The following is a 23,899-nucleotide window of genomic DNA, read 5'->3' as shown; positions in this document are numbered from 1 at the left end:
TTAATTAAACATATTTACGGTGTTTGGCAGTGAAATTCTAATTTAATAAACCTGCCGGAGATAGGCGATAGAATATCATGACAGAACTGACGAGGAATTCGTGCCAGCGTTGTGGCATCGGGGAGCAACGAAAACTTTAATTATATTGCACTAAACTCGTCTGTTTACTAAGTACACAAAATATTAAATATTATTGGAGCAATATGTTTGATTTTAGATGCGTTTCAGAACTCAATCGTTACACTTAAATATTTATGGAACGCTCACGGAAGCATAACTGTTTGGTGTTTAACTTAATGCTTATATTTAGAGATGTGGTGATATTATAATTTGACATTGCCAGGTTGAATTCTAAATTTAATCGCGGATAACTAAATCCATTTCATCTGTTATATTGAATCTGTTTCCCACTAATAAATATTTTAAATATTAAAACAAATTTTAAATTTATCATTAAAAATAATTTATTATTTACAGTTCTATATTTTTTTAGCTGATATTATTTATATTAAGCATATATAGCTTGGTTTCTAGAATATAAAAACAATCAATATCATATCATTAAAACTCTAAGGTTTCTGAATGAAAGTTTGAATCAAAAATTTTGTGTGAATGTCCAAATTGTTATTTTTCGTGACTATGAACTAAGACGTATTTCAAGACTATGAACTAATATATTAAGTGTAATCCATAGATTAATAAATTCAATATATATTATTTTATTTTTTATATATTTTTATATTCTATATATTATTTATTTTTTTAATATATTATCTTTTACAATTTTCAGTACAGGATTTTATAAGTAAAATACAAAGCAAGAAAAAGTTCCGTCAGAGAAAAAAGAACAAATGATATCAAACAAAGTAGATGGATTACAAGATAGAATAGATGGAGACAGATTTAACATATGATTAACACTAATCACAGGGATCATGGCTTCTTTTGTGTTTAGTTAAACAAAAATGTGCCAAAATATCAAAATTGAGAGAAAAAAAAAGAATATGTCTTTTGAAATATTTGTCCTTCGCTCATTTTACATATATCTAGAATTTTATAACTAAGAAACATAAAACTTCTTTAAGAAATGGTGCACACAAACATACGACTATGAGGATGACAAAGAATTTGACATATTTAGTCCAACATTTAATATAGATCTACAAGGGTAGTATACTAATTTCATTTATGTAGCTTTATAAGTATGTAGCTTTCATTATGGAGCTATTATTCATTATGGCTTTTCATTTATGTAACAAATTTATTAGTTCTAGAGAAACAAACATGCATTTTACGAACGAATTTCATCCAAAATTTGACGGAAATCATTAATATTGACATAGGCAGTACATAAGATTTCATCTATTTAAAATGTTGCATTTTCAATTATCGTGTTTCCAGACAAATAGACAGACACACCACAGACATAATTCAAGAAATTATTATTTTCACATTCAGAGAAATAAAAACATGGATATTCACCAATTTCTTGACTTTGAATTTGTTGTTAATAATATCTTTTATTTTTAAAATCCGCATATAAATAATTAAAAACAAATTTATGAAAATGGAATGATAAATATGTGAAGCAATGGAAAAATTATATTTATGTTTAAATTATTGATTATGTTTAGTTATAGGAAACCTGATTCCTGATTATGATTATAGAAAGATGTATGATAATAGAAAAAAGACAATTTCGTCATTAATAAAATGATAAATAACTTCCAGAAACAAATGAATATAGCTGATTTAAATGAAGTACAATACCTAAAAAAATTGATGTAACAATAGTTGCTAGTTAATAGAGGAAAAGTGTTAAGTCATATCATTGATTCTCCGACCCGCCTGAATGCATACAGATAAATAATACTGAATGACCGGACCGACGCAATAGCAACATTGGCGGGATCTGTGGTTGAGCCCTACAGGCCATCACTGGCCACGGTACAACCCTTCCCGAAGGAAGTACGTCCCGTCATCAGTGGGAGGAGCCAGCCCATCTATTTATGTACTGATTAGGGTGGTGAGATCCAACCTCCATACCGGAAGAATCTCATTCTCATTTCAAATGCCCCCCGGGGGTTAGGAAAAGGTGTAAGAGCGTAATTAGATGTGTAGAAATTGTGAAGATATAGATATTGTAGAGATCTCTGTATTTAAATCCAATCTAAAAATGATTCGCATTTCGCAATAATTATTTATAAGAATTATTTCTGGTAATATCAGGTTAATGGACGCTTTTTATCTTTTATTAAAAAAGGGGGGATTTACAACTAAGGTGTCTTGTAGCTGGCTACAAGTAGGCTCTTTTATTCAAACTTATATATTGATATTACCTACATATTTGCTCGATGATTAGTTTCACTTTAAAGATCACGAATAGATGCAGTTGGGAAGATTAGCGGCGCTCAAAGATGCAGCAGCAGTTCTGTTTTGTATCAAAATAGTTAACCAGAGTGGTTTAGAAAAATTTGCAGATTATTTTGCCATTATTTTATCACATTCTAGGCGTATTGTATTCTGGGCGTATTTTATTTGTAATCTCGAATCTCCATGTGGGATGAAGCGAGATGCTCCAAGATTTTTATCTTTTAAAAATTTAAATTTATGCTAAAAGGCACGATAAATATATAGCCATATATTATTAAGATAGGAAAATAGAAGTATTTCGGAGGGTGGTGACGCCTTTTTACTTCTAAGAAATGACATCAGCAAGAGTCTTTGAACATGATTACCGATTGGAAATATTCTGACATCATCTCCGTGTAGCGAGGGATGGAATAAAAAAGAATTGTCGTTGTGTCAGCCTGTGTGTCACAATCAGTCTGTAGGATGTTATCTTCTTATGTACAGTCGACCATCTCGCCACCACTGAACGAAGCAGAGTAGGATGTTATCTAGTGGGATTGGACTATGCTATCCTACACGTTTAATTTTAAAAATGAAACAAGTCATAAATAATACCTAAGCTTCTTAAGTATGATAGGTATTGTGCAAAAAATATTGAATGTTAAGAGTTCTGGAGAATTCTGCCTCTAATTTTTCTTCATATTAAACTTCAAAATATTTTTTTTCGTCAAATTACCATTCATTTAGCAAATTCATATTTTTTTACATTAACTAGTTGAAAATGTAATTAACAATAAGCACTTTAATATTTCACATTATTTTCTACAATAATGCATAACATTTCAATCCAGTTAATAATCATACTTCTATTTGCTAAAAAAAATGGACAAACACCAAAAATAGAACCACATGTGGTTTAACAACATTCTCAATTACCCCCCCCCCTCCCAAAAATACAATAACACTTAAATAAAAATAGATATTTCCGACACCAAGAATAATGAAACAAAATCAAAAAATTCATTCCCACCATTTGAAAGAGAAAGCAGGTACTTCCCAGTAATATCGCCGCAGTTCCGATTTCCCCTCTGTCGCACGCAATTAAGGGTAATCACTCACATGAAAACTAGTCCAATATGCAAATGAGGCGAGTCCTTAAATAACGGTCATAAAAATCTTTTCGCTCAATTAGGAGGAACTCCTCATCATTTTTTTCCCTCCTTTTCATTATCATTATGCCCGGATTTCCCCCCTCCTTACCCAAGTTTCCGAAAGCACATGTCCGACCTCATGAAATTGTAATGCCCGATTCCGCCGCATGTAGCCCATGATGGGGACCAATGAACATTACGTTTAAAACGGCGAATCGAATACACTCGGTCGTTGGGAATTCGGAAATGTCATTTTTGGGGAGCACTAATAACGGCTATAACTGCCGATTAAGCAACGATGTCACATTTCCTGTGCTCTGCAATTTATTGCGTTTTTGTGGTGACGATTTGATGAAGTAAATTGTGCACTAAAAGTGTCTCTTGAAGTGCCGATGCGCATAAACATGTTTTTCAAAACCGTTCTTTATCTTCCGCAGTGATAAACATATACAGTATTACCCCGCTTTTATGTTCCCGTCTTAAACATTTCCCAGCTATTTGCAACATTTTTTTTTTTGTAGTTGTTGTTGGACCGTTCATATTTTCTGTGTTCACAATTTCTTAAAATCCTCAAGTTTACGTTTATTAAAAGATGTTTCAAGTCACTTACTAGACCGCAAATAATTCTACGGGATGGTAGGGAAGGGTCAGAGGAATCAGAAAGAAAAAAAAAAATAGTGTCGCGACCAACAAGAAATGTTACGAAAGAGTATCTGCAGATGCAGTGAAAATAGTTTCGATAATCTTATGAGTTTCAGATTTATAACTATGAGAAATGCTAACAGAACTCCATTTGGGATTCCAAATTTCAGGAAAATATCTATATTTTTCTTTTGTATTAAAATTTTGTCAATACTGTAAATACAATATTAATCATTAAAATTTATGTTTCACATGTAAAAATAACAGTCATTATATTTTAAGTAATTTCAAATCCGAAATGTGATAGATAACCAAATTAGAAGAATATATTACATAATATTTTAACCACCTTTATTCTAGCTAGTAATAAAATAATAAATATAATAGATAATAAGATTAGAAGAATATATTACATAATATTTTAACTACAATTATTACAAGTATTTATAAAATAATAAAAATAATTATAAAAAATAAATGGAAAATAAAATGAAGGTACTATTAATTAACAAAAATGAATAGAATTATGAAAGATAACCGAAATAGATGAATATATTACACAATATTTTAATTACTTTTATTTTAGCTACTTATAAAATAATAAAATTACAAAAATAAATAGAACTGAATAGAATTTAAAAAAATAAATAGTAATACCAAAGCAGAATAATATCAGACCTTAATTTGCAATAGTTATTTATTTAGGGTAATTATTAGAAATGAGAACGAAATACTCTGCATTATTAATAATTTGCATTTATGAAACGTTTGCATCTCTTTTTCCTCGAAACACTTTCTATATAAGCGGTTTCTCGCAAAGCGTTATTTCCCCCATTTACATAATTATTTTTTGATCCCTTCAAAACTGTAAAAGAGAGATAATATGACCATGCTTTTTAATTTTCATAATTATTGAATATAAAAATATTGTATTATCAATAACCAGAGTAATTGTAGATTTGTATTTTCAATAAACGGAGGAAATAATTAACCAAACCAATTTTTTTAGCTCATAGCTTGCCGTGGAAAAATTCCCAAATTTCTAAGTCCTCAATTTCCCCAAATTCCCAAGTTTAAATTTAATTTTATATTTCTAGATATTATTTCGATTTTTTTTATGATTTTCCTGATGAAACTTAATAATTTAAAAAAAGACGACAAAAATGAAACATTCATTTAAATAAATACCAAGTAAAATACAATAAATAGAATGATTAATGATTTACATAAAAAAAAGGTATAAAGTTTCAACTTTGAACAACACTTGTGCAAATTTGCCTAAACAAAGTAACTCATAAAATATTTGGCACTCTACGAATTCATAAATTGGAGGAAAATAAAGAAATGGAAGAAAGTACTTGATTAATGAATAAAACATGAGGTAAGAACAGTAATGAGAATTCTTTAAACACAGGAAATGAAGGCAGGAGAAACAAGAAAATGGTAGGCAGACAGTTAAGCGATGCAATGTTCTTTTATTTGCTGTGCCACTTTTCTAAATATCATAAGCTAATTTAATCTTTTATATTTATATTCAAGGAAACATAAAATTAATTTGGCGACATCATACCGACTGTTTGTTAACTGCTTTTAGAGAGAAAAAATAAAAGATTAATAAAACAAAAACGAATAACAAATTAAATATTCTTGAAAAATTAATGATGCTTAAGGTTCTAAATTAACCAAACAATGATGCAAAGTGAAAAATTATAGCTTATCATTTTTCTTAGCTAATTATGTACCTTTGCATCACATTTCAAGGTCTTTATTGGGTCTTCATTTTTAGCATTAGTATTTATCAAAAATTTTATTGACTTTTCAGAACAGTATAATAAATAATTCTGAAAATTGCTTTTAAAATTAGTTCACCACTGAACTTCCTAAATATTTTTCTACACCACACAAAACATGCGGTTTCCCGTTGAGCAAATTATTGATATAAAGATAATTACAAACAGAAACAATGATAAAGGTAATGAAAATAGTATTCAAAGCATTATTATGTGACAATGACATACAAGGTCATAGATGATAGCAATCCACGCAGCTTGAAGAAAAGTATAGAAAATCGTTTTCAATAACAAGTATGAACTTTGCACCTGCAGGACGTATATATCTCTACTATAATCAATCAATCCATCCAAATCTATTTATTGAGGCAAGTAGTCATTTATAGAATGTTAATGTGGCAGCCTCATCATTATGGCTAATTTGCCGTTTCCTTTCTGGCGTTTTTCAGACTGCAGATTTCGTATACTAGCATAATTTTTATCAAATCAAATATAACTTCAAGGTACTATGTATTTATGTTATAACCAAATAAGAGGATGAAAGTTATTCTTAAAATTTATGTTTCAGTCGAATTTGTTATTATTACTATAGATTTTGAAAAATTCCTTCAGTTAGAAAAAATATTTATGCCATCCATTCAAAGCCAACATTGCAAAAAGGTTAGCTATATACCACAAGTTGCGTCTCTGTAAATTATAATGATATTTATCAGAGTTCAAGATGTTTTAATTATTCTTTGTGTTTTTCAATAACAATAAAATAATTTAATTGACTGCAAAATACATATTTCAGAAGAAATGTAAACTAAGACAATAATGAGGCAATAAACGAAATTAATACAAAGAATGAAATTTTTGAAATAAGTGTTTGTTTATAAAAACGAGACATTTGAATTTGTCTTCTATTAAAAGGAATAATAATGAATGAATGCATAAAAATTAACCTTCTTCTGTTAATCTCTATAGATTGCATTTAAAATCACACAAAACAATAACTCCCAAATAACATTGATTAAAATAATAATAATATCTATGTATTATATCAAAAATCAAATGTTAGAAAGTAATTATTAATAAATTGAAATTTTTTTAGCAAATCAAGCTTTGTATGGTGTACTAAAAATTGTCAAATATTTTTTATTAAAAATCAGGTGTTGGAAACAAAACTTATAAAAGTGGCCAGCAAGAAAGCTAATATAATTACAAAATTAAACTACAATATTTATCATAAGGAAATACCTACAATTCATTAAAAATTAATAGATATTTTAAAGTGAGTAAAAATTCAATTTACTCGGAATATTTCAATTATGAATAGAATATTTCCAATATTTAAACCCTTTTTTGTTGTGGCATTTATTTATAATTTTTACTTTGACTTGCAGATTTTTGATAAAAAAATATTTTCTACTTTTCATACGTATAATAAAATTATTTGATAAAATATATTCTATGGCTTAATTCTCCCCTAACATAAAACTTATGGAATCCATCAATTATTTATATAATTCCTAATGTAGTAATGCTTTACATAAAGGCATAATCATAATAATAAAATCATACTTATCCTGCCCTAATTAAACACCACAGATAATCAAAATATCCTGAAAAATAATAAACTCGGGTAGAAATACAATTAATAAGCAAAAACTGCACGTATGTTTCAAAATGGAGTTGAAAGTTTTCAAATTATTTAAGATAATTGACGAATACTACATGCTGACAGGAACCAATTATGAAAATTACTGAAACAAGATTTAATTAAAACTTGAGCGGATAAGAGAAACATCCTTCTTTGAAATATACTCTTTATTTTCTGCAGAATTATTTATTCCTTTCAAAAATTAATTATTTAACTAAATTATGTGAAAAAATGAATTTGTCTAAGATTGACGCAATTGATTGTACTGAAGAATTTTTTTAATTTCTATTTGTTTATTCTACAGTAATATAAATTTATATATTTTATACTTTAAATGTTTCTGAAAAAATAAATAAATAATCTGATTTCCATGTAAGTATATAGCTTGTAAATTAATCTGATAAAAAAGCACCATCCTTTTATTCTTCCTTTGATCTTTTTAATGATTTTAAAGAAATCTTTCAACCATAATCTCGTTTTCTTATCATATTATTAAAGTTCATAACATGATTTCATTATATCAACAGTTATAAGTATTTATTCCGTCAATGATTTATGCTATTTTTTTTTTGTTACACGGCAAATAATGATCCATTTTCATCAAAAATAATTCCACCACTTCAAAGAATATGGAAATATTATTTTGAGATTCGAAACTGTGACTCTCTAGTTTGAGATGGCACAAATTGGACAACAAGGCCTTTTATATAATGCACCAGAAATAATTAATAAATTATTATAATAAACTTTTTAGCACATTCAGTACTAATAGAAGGCACAATTCTAATAAAAATGAATGCGGGGTTTGGCTTACTATAGACCAGCCCGTTTGACCTAGACCTGCCAAACTTGGCACATACATAAGAGAGAGGTAATATGCACCTTTGAGCTATTGTTTTGATACTTGGTATTGTTGGCGTATTTTTGTACTTGGCATTGTTGGCGCAGCAAGGGGCACACTAAAATTCATTTTTATCAAAATTTAATCGAAAATAATGAAAGTAAGCCGAGAAGTATGTGTAGCAGGAAAAAATCAAAGTAAATGAACATGAAAGAGCGAAATATAATAGCATACAGTAACATGAAAAAAATGGCGGCCATGAAATCCCAAACAAAGCGCCACCGAAAATTTGCCTACCTCGCAAGGCACCTGTATGAAATGACTGTATTTCAAAGCTTAGCCCTAAATATTTCTGAATATGTGCTATATATATGTTACTGTGAAAGACCGAAATCAGAGAATATCGACATTCACCGGTGAAAGTCAGAAATAAGGGTATTTACCAAATATTTCGGACATACACCAAGCGACTATGTGTTTGTCGACATTCACCGGTGAATATCGACATTCTCCAGATTTCGGTGTTTCACCGTAACATATCGAGGGAGAGAGAGAGAGAATGAAACTAACTTTCAGGCGTATCAAATATATTTTTGACGTAGGAAGTAAACTTAAAAGTTTTGATTTAAAATTCCAAAATTCCCAAATAAGGATCGGGGAAGCTAATGGGTTAATATCGTTTTTGTAATCAAAAGCAGTTTAAGGATAGTGACTTTAATTACAAGGATTTTTTTAAAAATAATTTCCTTTTTTATAATCTGAAATACATGGATTATTCCATTTTATCAAATCTATCATATTTGGTAAATGTCTGTAATCAATAATAATAGACTAATCAATAATGATATGTTAATGAATTACATTATATTTCGATTTTATTTAAGAAAAGTTCTTTCATAATTCAGTTACATCTAACTTTAAATATTAACAAACTAAAACTCACTATTGCTCTGTATTCTGTTCATCATCAAATTGCTGTGAAATTTCTCAGAAAAATATATTAATTTTGCTTCCTTTCAACGATAAAGTCTCGACGCCACAAGTTCTATCGACCACTACATAATAAACATGTTAAAATGTGAAAGGATTCGGCACAAAATGGTTTTCATTTAAACCAGCGGGGAAAAAAAAGAAATAGAATATTTTCGCCAAGTTGTGGTAGAAAGTAATTCGCACATCACAAGAAGCTAGGAAAGTAAGGAAAGAAAACCATAATTATATGTTGGGGGAAAAGGTAGTAAAAAAAAAATCGCAATTTTCATTCTGCACTGACTTGAGGTTGGCGTATAATCGCCATATCTGCAGTTTTTCATTTGCAATCGGTTTTCGTTTTAACGTTATCTGTTTTTCCGATACTTTCTCCCATTTTTCGAGTTGAGACGTTTTTCTTCTTCTTGCTTCCGTTCTTAAGTGAAGTAAAAGAGAGACGTTGGGCGACATACAAAAGAAGGAAACGTATGGGAGAAAAGAAAATCATTTCTTAGCGACCTGAAAGTAAGGAAAAATTATTTTTTTCCTGAAGATTCAATTTACTTTGCCGCTCGAACCCATAATTGTGAAAAATATGTTTCAAAAATAAACTCGGGATATACCTCAATGTTTTTTCGTTTCGTCGATATCAAGATATACAACACAAGCTATACTTACATTTTTTTTAACTTTCAGAAATAAAAAAAAATTACCACGGACATTTGTGTAATTTTGGGCAAAAGATGTATTCAATCGACTGTAAACACAATAATATGAATTTATTCCGCCTTTTCTTCTTTTAAATATAACAGCTGGCAGAAGTTACGCTTTCTTCAATCAATTTAAAACATGGAACTTTTCGTCTTATAAATCTTTCCGTTATATTTTCCATTTTAAAAAGTTGTGAATTCAAACATTTTTAACGCTTAAAATGTTTCAGAGAGTTGGAACTCGGAAAATTTAGAATAAGTTTACAATACTTGGAATTGCGAGTTTAAAACTGATATTTCCAATATTATCTTCTTTTTTTAATGTTTTCAAATCTAAAAATCAGATATATGGAATAAATTTAGCAATTCTATCTGAATGTATGCCATATATGTATATAAAAGATTAAAGAATGCTGAGCTGAAGAATCTTTAGAAAAATGTAGTCATAACAAAAGGTTAAAAATCAGTTTATTTTACTTGTCGACTTGAAATATCTAAGGTTAAAGATGAACTTTGAAACTCCAAGCTGTGACTATTGAAGATAAATGCAACAAAGTTTCGACGGTAAGAATTTCAAAGCAAAAACAGGCTAAAAGAGGAAAACGTATTAGTAGGAAAATCTAAGTTTCGAATCGAAACGGAAACTAAAATTTAAGAACTCCAATTCCTTATGCAGCAATTTAAGACAGTTACATGACAGTAACATGAAGCTTGAAAAACTTGTGTAACTCAAAAATTAAAGTGGTTTCTTATTTGAAGCTTAACGTTAAGAAAGAAAATCATTTTTAAAACGCGAACAAATTGAATATGTTACAAACATACATTAATTAATTTGTCAAAAAAGTTATAAATAAGAAACAAATGAATTAAAATTGAGTGATATTTATTGGCAACTTATATAAAATTTCAAATACAAAAGTGGAAAATTGAAAATTCTACCATCACATAAACTAAGTCAATGACTATTAATTCTGACAAAAAAAAAGCCGACCCTATTTTTTTTAGTACCATTTGTCTCAGAATTGTAAAGACTAAACTGATCTTTACAATTACGAGGTTGTAAAAAAGAGTTTAGATTAAAGAATTTTTACTTAAAATATTGAATTTTCTCACAAATAATATATATAGAGAGAAAGAGAGATGATGTTTAAAATTATACAAGATTCGAAATTCAGAATGTAAATTGCCAGTATTGAGATAGTAAAAAGCACAAAAAAAACCCTGAGTGATTATAAGCTTTATAAGGAGATACATGAAGATTCATGTATGGCACGGTAATACCGAATGCAAAACATAGGAAGAACAAAAGCAAACTAGAATGACACAAAAACTCTTGGTCACAGACGTGACATACGAGTTACATGAAGATTCCTAAATAGCAAGATAATCATGGAGGGAAAAAGCTTGGTGAAGCTAGAAAATACAAAATACAAGCCAGAGTAACACAATAATGTGCAACTATAAACGCTTCATAATGAAATATATGAAGATTCATATATGGTAAGATAATAATGCATGAAAACGTTTTAGGGAAGCTAGAAAGTACAAAATACAAGTGAGAGTAACACAGAAATGTGCAACTACAAAAGATACATAATGAAATATATGAAGATTCATAGATGGCAAGATAATAATGGATGCAAAATTGTTAGGGAAGATAGAAGGTACAAAAACAAGCAACTTAGCAATGTGCGATTATAAACGCTACATAATGAAATATATGAAGATTCATAGATGGTAAGATAATAATGCATGAAAACATTTTAGGGAAGCTAGAAAGTACAAAATACAAGCCAGAATATGACAGGAATGTGCAACTATAAAAGATACATAATGAAATATATGAAGATTCATAGATGACAAGATAATAATAGATGCAAAATTGTTATGAAAGATAGAAGGTACAAAAACAAGCAACTCAGCAATGTGCGATTATAAACGCTTCATAATGAAATATATGAAGATTCATAGATGGCAAGATAATAATGCATGAAAACATTTTAGGGAAGCTAGAAAGTACAAAATACAAGTGAGAGTAACACAGGAATGTGCAACTACAAAAGATACATAATGAAATATATGAAGATTCATAGATGACAAGATAATAATGGATGCAAAATTGTTATGGAAGATAGAAGGTACAAAAACAAGCAACTCAGCAATGTGCGATTATAAACGCTACATAATGAAATATATGAAGATTCATAGATGGTAAGATAATGATGCATGAAAAAAAGCATTTCAGGGAAGCTAGAAAGTACAAAATACGAGCCAGAGTAACACAGGAAAGTGCATCTATAAATGTTACATAATGAAATACATGAAAATTCGCCGATGGAAGATAATAAAGCATGAAAACTTGTTAGGGAATTTAGGAGGTACAAAAACCAATCAGAACAACATATTATAGCGACAATAAACACTACATAATAAGAAGCATGGCGATTTATAGATGGCAAAATAATCCTAGATAGAAAAGATGCACAAATATCAAATCAGAATTGCACAATAATGCATGGTCATAAAAGCTACATAATTAGATATATGAAAATTCATAAATGGAAAGGTAATAACGGATGTAAGTATTTTATTTAGAGATACTTCCAGTTTTAGCAATACGTGCATGAAATTAACAGTCCATCAACAACTGCTCAGATATCTTTTAATTCACATTTATGTATGCTCCTAAACATAAGATAGTGTACGAATTAGAAAATCATTTTCAAACATTTAAATACTTCCGAAATGAAAACTCAAGGCATAAATTCGATGCAATAAATTTTCTGAGATCTTATTAAAATGTGCGCTTTAAGTAAAACAAATCAGTAAATAAAAATATAGATCATATATTTGTATCATATCTTACTGTTTTTATTAAATTATGCAAACACTTTGAAATAAAACGCACTTTACAATCGAACACGTTAAAGAATAATTCTTAAATTTTAAATAGTCAATGAAGGCATTGAAACAAAGACATTTTCCTTTTCAGAAATTCAATGAACGCTGTCAACAATTTCCAAAATGTTGCAAAATAATTTCCATTGTTGAATATGTAACAAATTTGAAAATCACTTCTTGAAACGCTATCAATTCTGGACCATTTCCAATCGCTGCGCTAAACACGTCAATAGCCTTACATTTCAGTCTTTTCTGAACGAACTGAATTGAAAGCAGGCACATCAACGTAATTTTAATACTTTTATGGACACAAAGGATGGAGGGCATAAAGGGAGTTTACTCGGCGAAGTAATTGTTTGAAATATTGCGCTATTTAGAAACTTTAGCGCAATATTTCAAACGTTCAGATTTGCGAAACTTTTAGAAAATAACACGCAACTCCAGTTTAGGGATGAAAGCATTTCATGAAGTCTGTATAATAGTTACATTATTAACAGATTTTATTTTACAAATTATCTTTTCTACCTTTTCACTGATGTTGTATAACATATTTCGAAATATTTTGATTCCATATAACCTTCTTTCTACACTTATTATTGTTAAGTTACAAGACTATCGAAAATACATAAATTTTAATAATCCGCATTGCTGTATTCCACTGTCATTTGAAATTTCTCTTGACAATTTTTATCTTTGAACGTTTAATTGTTATTAGTTTTAGATAAATTTAATTGGTTATTTTCTCATGCATTTGTTAAAATAAATTTTCCAATTCAAAGTAACAAAAGAAAAAAAAATTCAAACACTTTTTTTTTCATAAATTAAATTATTAGATCAGAAATGAAATAACACTTCTTAATTCAATTTGGACAACTTTTCCTATTTTGTACGAATGGAAATTTGTGTATTTGATGCCTAAATGGATTTTATTTAGTCTTATCTTTTCAAGTTTTTATCAAACAAAAAGTAGCTTTCAATACCCTGGATTAATTTATGATTTTTTAATTGCGTAACAGAAAAAATTCACATTTAATTTTTTTCATACATTTTAGTATTAGCACAGAAATGAAATCACTTTTCTTAATTCAATTTGAACAACTTTTCTATTTTGCATGAATGGAAATTTGCATATTCCGTGCCTAAATGAATTTTATTTAGTCTTTGCAAGTTATTAGCGAACTTGCTAGTAATTCTAATTACAATTTTTTCATAAATTCGAATAATTCTAATTTTTTATTTAAATTCAATTATTTGCATATAAATAAAGATGTCACACTTCTTAATTCAATTTGGGCAATTTTTTCTATTTTGCATGAATGGAAATTTGTATATTTCAGGATTAAATAGATTTTATTTAATTTTAATCTTTGTAAGTTATTTGCAGACAAAAAATAATTCCCAATATCATTCATGAATTAATTATTTTTAATTGCATTCATGCATTCTTGTATAAGTATTGGAAGCAGAACAGTCCCAAATAAGATGAAAATATTTTAAATTAATTGAAAAATGTAAACAATTATTTATTTAATTGGTTACTTTCTCATACATTTGATGAAATAAATTTTCCAATCCAATGTAACAAAAAAATTCAAATCTAAATTATTTCGTAAATTCCATTATTAACATAAAAAGGAAGAGGTAACACTTCTTAATTTAATTTGGAAACATTTCTATTTTGCACGAGCGGAAATTTACATATTTGATACCTAAATGAATTTTATTTAGTCTGAATCGTTGCAAATTATTAACAAACAAAAAGAAGTTCTCAGTATCCTAGATTAATTTTTAATTTTTTTAAATTTTATTCATGCATTATCTAAATCTTTTATTTGCTAATAACTTGCAAAGATTCCGAAAATAATCCAAAAAAAAAAAAGATGAAAATATTTTTAATTGATTAAAATAATTCAAACAATTTATCTAACTTAATCTTAATTCCCAAATAACTCCACAAAATGCCTACTAATATTATTATCTTCACAATATTTTGCAGCATTCAGAATATCGATCAAAATTTTGAAGAAAGTGTACAAGATCTTGTGCTAATACCTTTACAATCTGTTGCCTGTTATCGCTACTGCCCTTTTCATATCTTAGTGAATATCTTCAGGAAAATTAGCCTTACAATGAAGGCACAGGCATTTGATTACGGCGCTACTTTCATATACCATCAAGATATAAAGATTTAAAGAGGAAATATATACAATTTTCTTCAAATTCTCTTTAGTGAGCTCCTTCAAATTCTCAAATAAAGAAAGAAAAGATTAGGAATGTCTAGGTGCGATAATTAATGCAAAGGGATTAAATGCAACATCTTTTAAAACCGAAATACTATTCCAGGCCTATTTTTTGTCAGCTCTACAACTGTCAAATACCTTGATGCCAATAGAATTATATAAAAATAATTAGAGAAAGTGACCGTAAAGTCTAAACATATTATAGCATCACAAAAAATATTGGATAGTAACACAATATGCATAATTTTATTTCCGTATTCTTGTCTCTAGTTTTATATCATAGCAATTATCATCTCTTTAAAAGAAGCAAAAATCGCCGTTTCAGAGTGCTTTGAGATGTTCATTTCCATATATAGTAATTTGTTTCAAAACAAAGTTACTCTACTACTGTAATTATATGACAAATTAAATTTCAGGATTAACTAGAGGTTAAAATATTTTCGCTCGCAATAAAACATAAATTAAAGAGAATTGCTAGCTATAATGATCTTATGACTTGAAATATTATGCACAAAGATGTTCTTGATTCATTTGTCAAACAATTTTCTATTTTGTGGAAAAGAGATACAGATTATTGACCCATAATTTAATGCAAAATAGTATAACCAACCAGCAAGATATTTTAATTACGTTTAAACAGGTATTATACTGCTGTTAATAAGGCTCCAGGCAATGAACATTATCTTAATATGTTTGTCTTTTAAGTTTAATTTTAATATTTCTTGACACAGGTTGCTCGAGCTTAACACGGAAAGACTTGTGCGGCTATTTTCAAAACTTCTCGCTATTCAGTTCAAAGTATATTCCATGCCATAAATATAATCGAAGAATACTGCATTGTATATGAGAAGTTATAAATGTTCGCATTTCTGACAATGCCATCATATGCATTCCTGGCACTTCAAAACTTTAGTAGAAGAAATTAACCATTTTCATTTTAAGTTTTGAATTCTTCTCAAAGCAATATCGATTTATGAAGCAAGTGCATTAAAAGAAAAAAAAATACAGAGTTTCTATTATAACAAGGGATTTAAAAGTCAGTTAATATTTGAAACTTCAATAATTTAAGGAATTATGTTGATAGAGAGGTAAAAATTGACATATATGTGTGGGAGCTGCTAACAGAATTCATAAAATTCCTATCCAATAAAGAGAATCAAAATAGAATCTTAGTAATCCGACTAACAGTAAGATGCGTTGTTTTAATTGTAAAGATTTTGGACATATCTCAAAATCTTGCCCTAATCGTTCTCGTAGTCCCAAATGTCTTTCTTGTAATCTTTTCGGACGTAAATCTTACGATTTTCACCTTATATTACTCGGAATAACAGTTCTACCCCACATGATAATGTCAACACTGCACATTTATTGTCTTCTCCATCGAATATGTGTAAAGAAGTTGTTACTTTTAATAATACATTTTCCGGATTAGTCGATACTGGTGGTTTGTCAATGCTTCTCAAATATTCTGCATGGATTAAACTAGAATTGCCCCCGTTGACGAATAACAAGACAACTCTAACTGGATTCGGTTTTTCCCGAACTAAAATAATAGGTTTCTTTGAATCTGAAATTATTATTGATAAACAAAGTTTTCCAGTTTCTGTTTCTATGATACCTAATAACTGTACTACTTATGATCTAATTGGTTGCGATCTAATTAAATCAGAAAAATTTGACAATTAAACCTCACGGTGTTGTATTTTCCAAAATTTCTAAATCTGATGATCCTATTGAAACTAACAGTTTTATAATGACCATTTTTGCCGATACTCCCACGCTATTAGATAGACGAATGGTTAAAAAAATGGAACCATGGAACCATGTTCTTCACATTATGCTAGTCAAGTTGTGGTAGTTCGTAAGAAAGATGGAAAACATAGACTCTGTATAGATTATAGAAAATTAAATCGTAAATTAGTTAAAGATCATTATCCACTACCGTTAATTGATGACATTTTAGATCGTCTTCAAAATGCGAAAATGTTCAGTACTCTCGATTGCAGAATGTATGGTCCAGCAATATGGAACATATCACTTAAATTGTTTTTCAAAAGAAAAAAAAACTGAACACTAATTAAAGAAAAAGACAACTATTTTCCTTCTTTTGTGTGTGTGTGTATTTGGACGAAAGAAGACTTTGATTTTTTTTCTCTACTTATCTTGTGTTATTATATTTTTATATGTTCAATACTAATATTATTTTTATTTTTAATTAGTAATTCGATATTTCCAGTGAACGCTATTGCATTGCTATATATTCATGCTGTCGCTGAGGGTATAATTATTTTGTTTGTTTTATCTTGTAAATATTTCAATGGTGCTTCTTATTATTTTTTCTGTATTTTCTGTTTGTTTTATAATACGTTTACTTCAATGTACTGTATACCTTAAGGCAAGGTCGCCTGTCCGTTCATGATGACCGATGTGGAAGCTGCTAACACATCTCATATCCTGTCTGGCGCATGTTGCGTCATTGATCACATGATACTTTCCCGCCATAAGTGGCAGACGAGATCTTGATGGTGAGACGGTAAGACGTACCGCTCACGCTCATGTATATTTTTATCTGTTCTATGTTAGTTTAGTAATGTTTTATCCTTGCAATCTTAATAAATATATTTCGCATATTAATACTGATCGTTGCCTTTCTCCGCATATGCTTGAAATGACATAGGGTTTTATTAAAATCCAAAAACGGGCAAAAAATAACCAGCAGATGGCGCTTCATATGCTAACAAAAAGCAATGATTAACAAAACGACTGATTTTTAACAAAGATTTTGTTCTTTATAATAAATACTCGACTGTCAGCCATCGTTCACCAAAAATACCTGTAGTCGAGGGACAATATTATAAACAGCACTCTACAGCATATCTGTAGGTGTGATGAGAAATTGTTGTCGGATGTTGTCTTTTAGCATCCTTAATGAGATCGGAAGGTCGCAGTAGCCTTATGACTTTAGATAACCCCACAATCAACAGTCACACGAATTAAGATCTGGGGACCTGGAAGGCCACGCATTACGAAAATGATGGCTCAGAACGCGATCCTGACCAAAAGATATGTGCAAGAAATCTTTCACATGTATAGCAATATGAGGTGGAAAACCATCTTACATAAAAGTCGCACCTGCCAGCAGCTGTTTATCAGCCAGGCTAGGGATGAGGAGATTCTGTAAAATATCGGAGTACCTCGCATTCGTCGTGATCACCTTCTGAAAAGCAGAACAAGTCAAAGAAAAAAAAATCTGCTCATGATAGATTTGGTAAATCCACACTACACTGTGACTTTCTCATTATGCAATGGGGTTTTCACGACAGTTTTAGGATATTCGGTAATTCACATTCTGCAGTGTGGGAGTTGACAGACCCTCAGAGTGTGAAATAGGCTTCGTTGGTCCATTGCACATTATACAACCAATCGTCATCTTCCACCAGTTTTTACACCTTTTGTTTGGTTTCAATAAAATCCCATGTCATTTTAAGCATGTGTGTCAATTTTTACCTCTCTATCTACATTATTACACGAATTATTGAATTTTATAAATATTAACGGACTTTTGAATCACTCACTATATTTACTTTAAAACGCACTGTGATCAAATACAGAACTATTTAAACACGCGTGACCACAAATCACAACCAGTGATTTTTCACTACAATGATGTTAACTTGAATTGCAGCTGAATGTAAATACGAATCACTTACCGCTCGTAGTTTGTTTCCAGCTGCCTCCTTCGCCATTTGATATAGTGATAGCGGCATCATGAAGTATCCTTGCCATTTACAGTCCAGGTATATCTGCATTCGGGACATACCATCCGGAGTACTGGGCGTCACATGTAAGAACAAACCCTTGTGATAACTTCTTTCACTCAGTCCTTTCACGGGTAGGTGTTGAAGACGTACTCGACCCCATTCCTTTGTCGCAATGGTAACTGAAAAGAAAAGAAATAAAAATTACCCATTGTTCGTCTCAATGATGGTATCAACAGAGCAATTATCTAGTACATTTTGTCAAAACACCGAGAGTAAATAGCACTACTATAAAACCTACTTGAAGATATTCTTTTCAATTTAGTTATAATAAAAGCTATGTTCAAAAAATTTAGGATTTCAACAAATGTACCTAATTAACTCATTTAAAACTAAAATACAATAAATTTTCATACTTTGAAAGGAGTATAAAAATCGAAAAGACAAACTCTAGTCCTTCCTAACAATGGTCACTGGAGACAGAAGAGCAAAAATTCGTCCGTTGTTCATTTTAATGTTGTCATCAAGAGCAATTAATTTGTATATATATTATAATAATAATATTTAAAGTTTCGCTTATAGGATTTTATTCTCGGTTTAGTTATTATAACTACAAAAGTTGTGATTGTAAAATTTTAAATTGGAATAAGAGTACCTAGTTAATTCTTTCTAAAGTACCTCGCTTTAAATTAAAATACTTTTAGAGGGGTATAAATAATATTTCGTTTTATAATGGCAGTATAAAAATGAAACTAGTCAGAACCAGTTTAAAATCATATATTCTAAGATGATACTGTTTCATCAGTTATAAGTGATATTAATGTAGCAGTAGTAAAAAAATTGTGAATTTTATGCCATCATAAATTTTTATTGCTATAATATTTAACAGCAATAAAATAATACATTATCCGACTATTACAATATAAATTATTGAATAAAAATAATTTGATGTATATCTCTAAAACTATTTCCCATTCTCGTTAGAAAAGTGATTTGCAATAAATGTTTTCAAAATATTTTAAAGGTACCTAATATGAATAGTTAGCTAATTTATAATATCTCATAGAGCTTAAACTATTCAAATTTCATCAAATCCAGAAACAGCAATTCATGAAAAGTATTCTGTTTCTAATCAATGTAATAATAGTGAAGAGTGCTAAATTAATTTATAAGGTGTCTTAGGTTCTCAAGAATTGGAAACATGAAATCTCAGCTGGCAAATTAAATTACAGTTGCTTCTAATATAAAATTGCCATTACATTTCAAGCTAACGTCTGTTTAAAGCTAGAAATTCCAACGCATAGATACCGGAATGTCATATTTAGTAAAGTGCGGCATATACTGAAATTAATTTAATGATTTATTGTGACCTTTGACTATTAGTTTAATCGTCTAGCTTATTAACTTTTTAGATTATTAAACTATCAATTTGAAATGCCTTTAAAAATATCATTTAATTATTGGGTAAGACTTAAAAACTTTAATTAAATTTAATCAGTCTGTCACAAACTATTTCGAGTGCAAATTGAAAAGTTTTTCATTCAAGTACGTGCGTTCGTATGTGTATATGTGTTAAGGGAATATATGTTGTTATAAATATCAAAATCGTGGATGAGTTTGAAACATTGAAAGCTCAAAAGGGGTGGAAACGGTTATGGGAGTGAAATTTTCATTCCTCTATAATTTTCTTAATTTTGAAAAAAGAAAAATAAATCCAACTGCCTAATTACCGCTAAGAAACTTTTGTATTTAAATATTTTCAATAACTGCAATATCTTAGAAGTTAGGGCTAAAATGTGATTTTCAAGGCCTAATTTTGACTGTTTCTAATATTAACAATTTATGTTGCCACATAGTAACTCAGATGTAAAAGAATCCACTTTTGCCTTCAGCTTGTCGAGAAGAATTTTTTTACATTTTAATTTTAATACTACAAAATAAATACATTGTTACAGAATGTGTATCAAACTACATAAAAAAAAATATTGAAAGTTAAGAAAGAAATTCACGGAAATGAAACTGATATCATTTAATAATGCAATTTTTTTAAGTTTTAAAACAATTTTTATAAGATTATAGTTTTGGAAGAGACGAACATTGAGTTTCCATATATAAGTCATAGTGATTGCTTATCTATCAATGATAAAAATGCTCAGAACCACGACTCATGATTGACATTCTGATCATCTATCTAATTAGATTGTCTCTTCTTTGCTATCTCGTAAATAGAGAAAGAGCCATTTAATAAGAAAAATGATTCGTTACAATTATACAGCAAGAGTGAATCCCAAATCTCTCACGGCAGTCAACACATTAAGCTTATTTTCGGCTTGATGAAAATTTGTTTTGACTCCCATTTCTGTCAAACCGGTTTGTTTTACATTTTATTTCTTCTGACAAAAATGGAGAGCTCTCTTCCAAGCATTTCTTAGAATAGTTTGTCATAAATTAGCTAAGCGAAGCACAGAATTAAATGCAGCTATAAAAACGTTCAATGACACAATCTGAAATGCTCATACGTTTGTGTTTGATACGTCTGAATGCGCAAAGTTTGTTTATTCGACGATGGGTAATAAGAACGATTACTGTGCTATGCAAGTTTGCATGTTGAAACTTGCATAAACTAGAATTTTAGAATATCTCTATTCACTTCATTTATAAAGCTAAGTGTAGTAAAAGCTTCATTTATTTGTTTTGCATTTATATGTCGTGATTGATTGATTACCATGTTTATAAGACAAAAAAAAATGTGCAAAATTTTGATTATGCATCGCTTTCTGCGCTGGTTTCTAATGAATTTACAAAGTATGTGAACTTTGATCATGGTTTGCGGAACTATCCACTACTGATGAATTAATTGAAGATAAAATGTCTGATACTGATTTAAACGATGATGAAGAATGTGAAGAAGATATTTTATTTCCTTTTAAACAATCAATGTACTTCATGGTAAACTTTGAACTTGTTTTGCTTATTAAAATACTTAAAAAATAATTCAATGAATTCCAATCAATAACTCAGTTCTACTGCTCACACACTATCAACTCATCAGATAGCGATTAAAAATATTTTTAATTAAATGCTTTCTTGCATACGCATGCATCAAATAAAATAAGAGACGTCTAATTAGGCAATAAATGTATATCCTATCACTTAGGATAAATCTTTGATTTTAAAATTTAATTATTGATTTCAATACTATTTGTTAATTAGTTAATATGATCTTAAATAAAGTTTAAAATTATAACTTTTAAGTATTGTTGTTATTGCATATATCCAAGAGCAGCAGAGTTATAACAAGTCTATGAAACTGCGCGTCTTGAAAAAGTTCAATACTAACAATAGATTGCCAAAGAAATCCTGCTTTTAGTAGCCCAGACAAATAATAATGTGATCAGTTGAAGTCTCTTCCATAAAACATTTGGGGTAGACTTCAAAGCACTTGTTCTAAGCACTTTGAACAATACAATAACTTTTAAGTAATTGCATTAGTACTATAAAATTCCTAATCATCAAAGTTAGTTATAAGAACTTTTATTACTATGCTAGTTACTTAAAAATATACAAAGGTTTTATTGAAATTTACTTTTGAAAAAATTATTTCCTATAATTAAACAATTATTTCAGATGTTGTGAAAAGTAAAAAAAATAAGCATTAAAGATTTTAGTAAATTTTTATTAGTAGTTTTTAAAAATACATTTATTTATCCGGCTCTCACCGAATAAAACATAAAAATATTTCAACTTCTTTTTTTCACATTGAAATAAACGTATGCTATTTCATTTAAGTAGAAAAATTTTATTTATCTCCAAATATGTCAGATTTGGAGAAAAATTTCCTCAAGGTATAGAGAGTCTCAATTGCCTGATGGTAAGGTTTCAACTTCAACATTGGAATGTTGTGAACTCGAAGTTCGATTTCATGAAAGATCTGCTTTGCGTAAAATATTGACCAATGTCAAATTAAATGTCATCTTACTGATGTGATATAGAAATTTGGAAAGGGAGGAGAATGCCGCTTCAAGTACCATTATCGTCGTCTGATCCAGGTTCGAACTTTCTATGTATGGTCACAATCAAGCCTAACGCTACTTTGAAAAGTAATTTTCTGTTCAAATTATTATTCTCTTGTTCGCTTATATGTTTAAATATATATCCGTTCCAGTTCAATTATATAACCTGTCGAGAAAATAGAACAATTTTATGAAAAGCATGGTCAGTTTAAAGCAAAAACGTTTCCATCCTGATGATTCCAAAATTTTTAACAAATTCCACTCATAATTGAATCCCATTAATAAAGGAACATCATCAAAATGATTCAGAGAAAGACTTCTAAACAGACTTAAAATTCCAAATCTCAAAACTAAAGAACTTCTTGGCATTATAGCGAAACAATCACGAACAAAACTATTTTAATACATTCCCAGAAACACAGATCACGGGTTTTTGAAGGAATTTACTTAAAATAGCATCTTTACAAACACATCCAAAAGAAATACCGACCATTTCCGAAAAGAATATGATCCAACACAGATAATAAACGATTTTGAATGGATTTTAAATTACATTCGATTCACTCTTCCCATCTGCCTCTCAAAAAGGAACGGAATCTCAAAGCCTCCCCGTCGAAAATAATCAAACGCAACTACCCCCGGAAACAAAGACCTGACTGATTAACCTTCTAATAACCAAATGGCAATGTAAAAGGTAATTAAGAAAGATTATTTTTGTGATTATGATTCAAAGAACGATTGAGATTATTGAGAGTGGCACTATCGATGAGAAAACAGCAATCCAGAGCTCGTAAACTAGCAAAACAAAGAGACGAGTCATTAGGGGAGAAATCTCTTAGCCTTGGTATTAGGACACTCCGTTTCTGAAGTAATTAAGGAATAGTTTTCTT

General features: G+C 29.3%; 1 protein-coding gene across 1 annotated transcript in view; it reads right to left on the bottom strand.

Annotated features, from left to right (window-relative positions):
- Nucleotides 1–23,899, bottom strand: part of LOC129959701 (cartilage oligomeric matrix protein-like) — a 594,738-nt gene that overhangs the window by 247,875 nt on the left and 322,964 nt on the right. The window contains exon 3 of the mRNA XM_056072616.1: nucleotides 18,949–19,178. Within this exon, the coding sequence (XP_055928591.1) occupies nucleotides 18,949–19,178 (230 nt within the window). The remainder of the gene's footprint in view (nucleotides 1–18,948; nucleotides 19,179–23,899) is intronic.

The sequence above is a fragment of the Argiope bruennichi genome, chromosome 1, assembly GCF_947563725.1.
Source record: "Argiope bruennichi chromosome 1, qqArgBrue1.1, whole genome shotgun sequence".
NCBI classification, from domain to species: domain Eukaryota; kingdom Metazoa; phylum Arthropoda; class Arachnida; order Araneae; family Araneidae; genus Argiope; species Argiope bruennichi.
The sequence above is the reverse complement of the archived record's forward strand: the minus strand, read 5'-3'. Positions and strand labels throughout refer to the sequence as shown.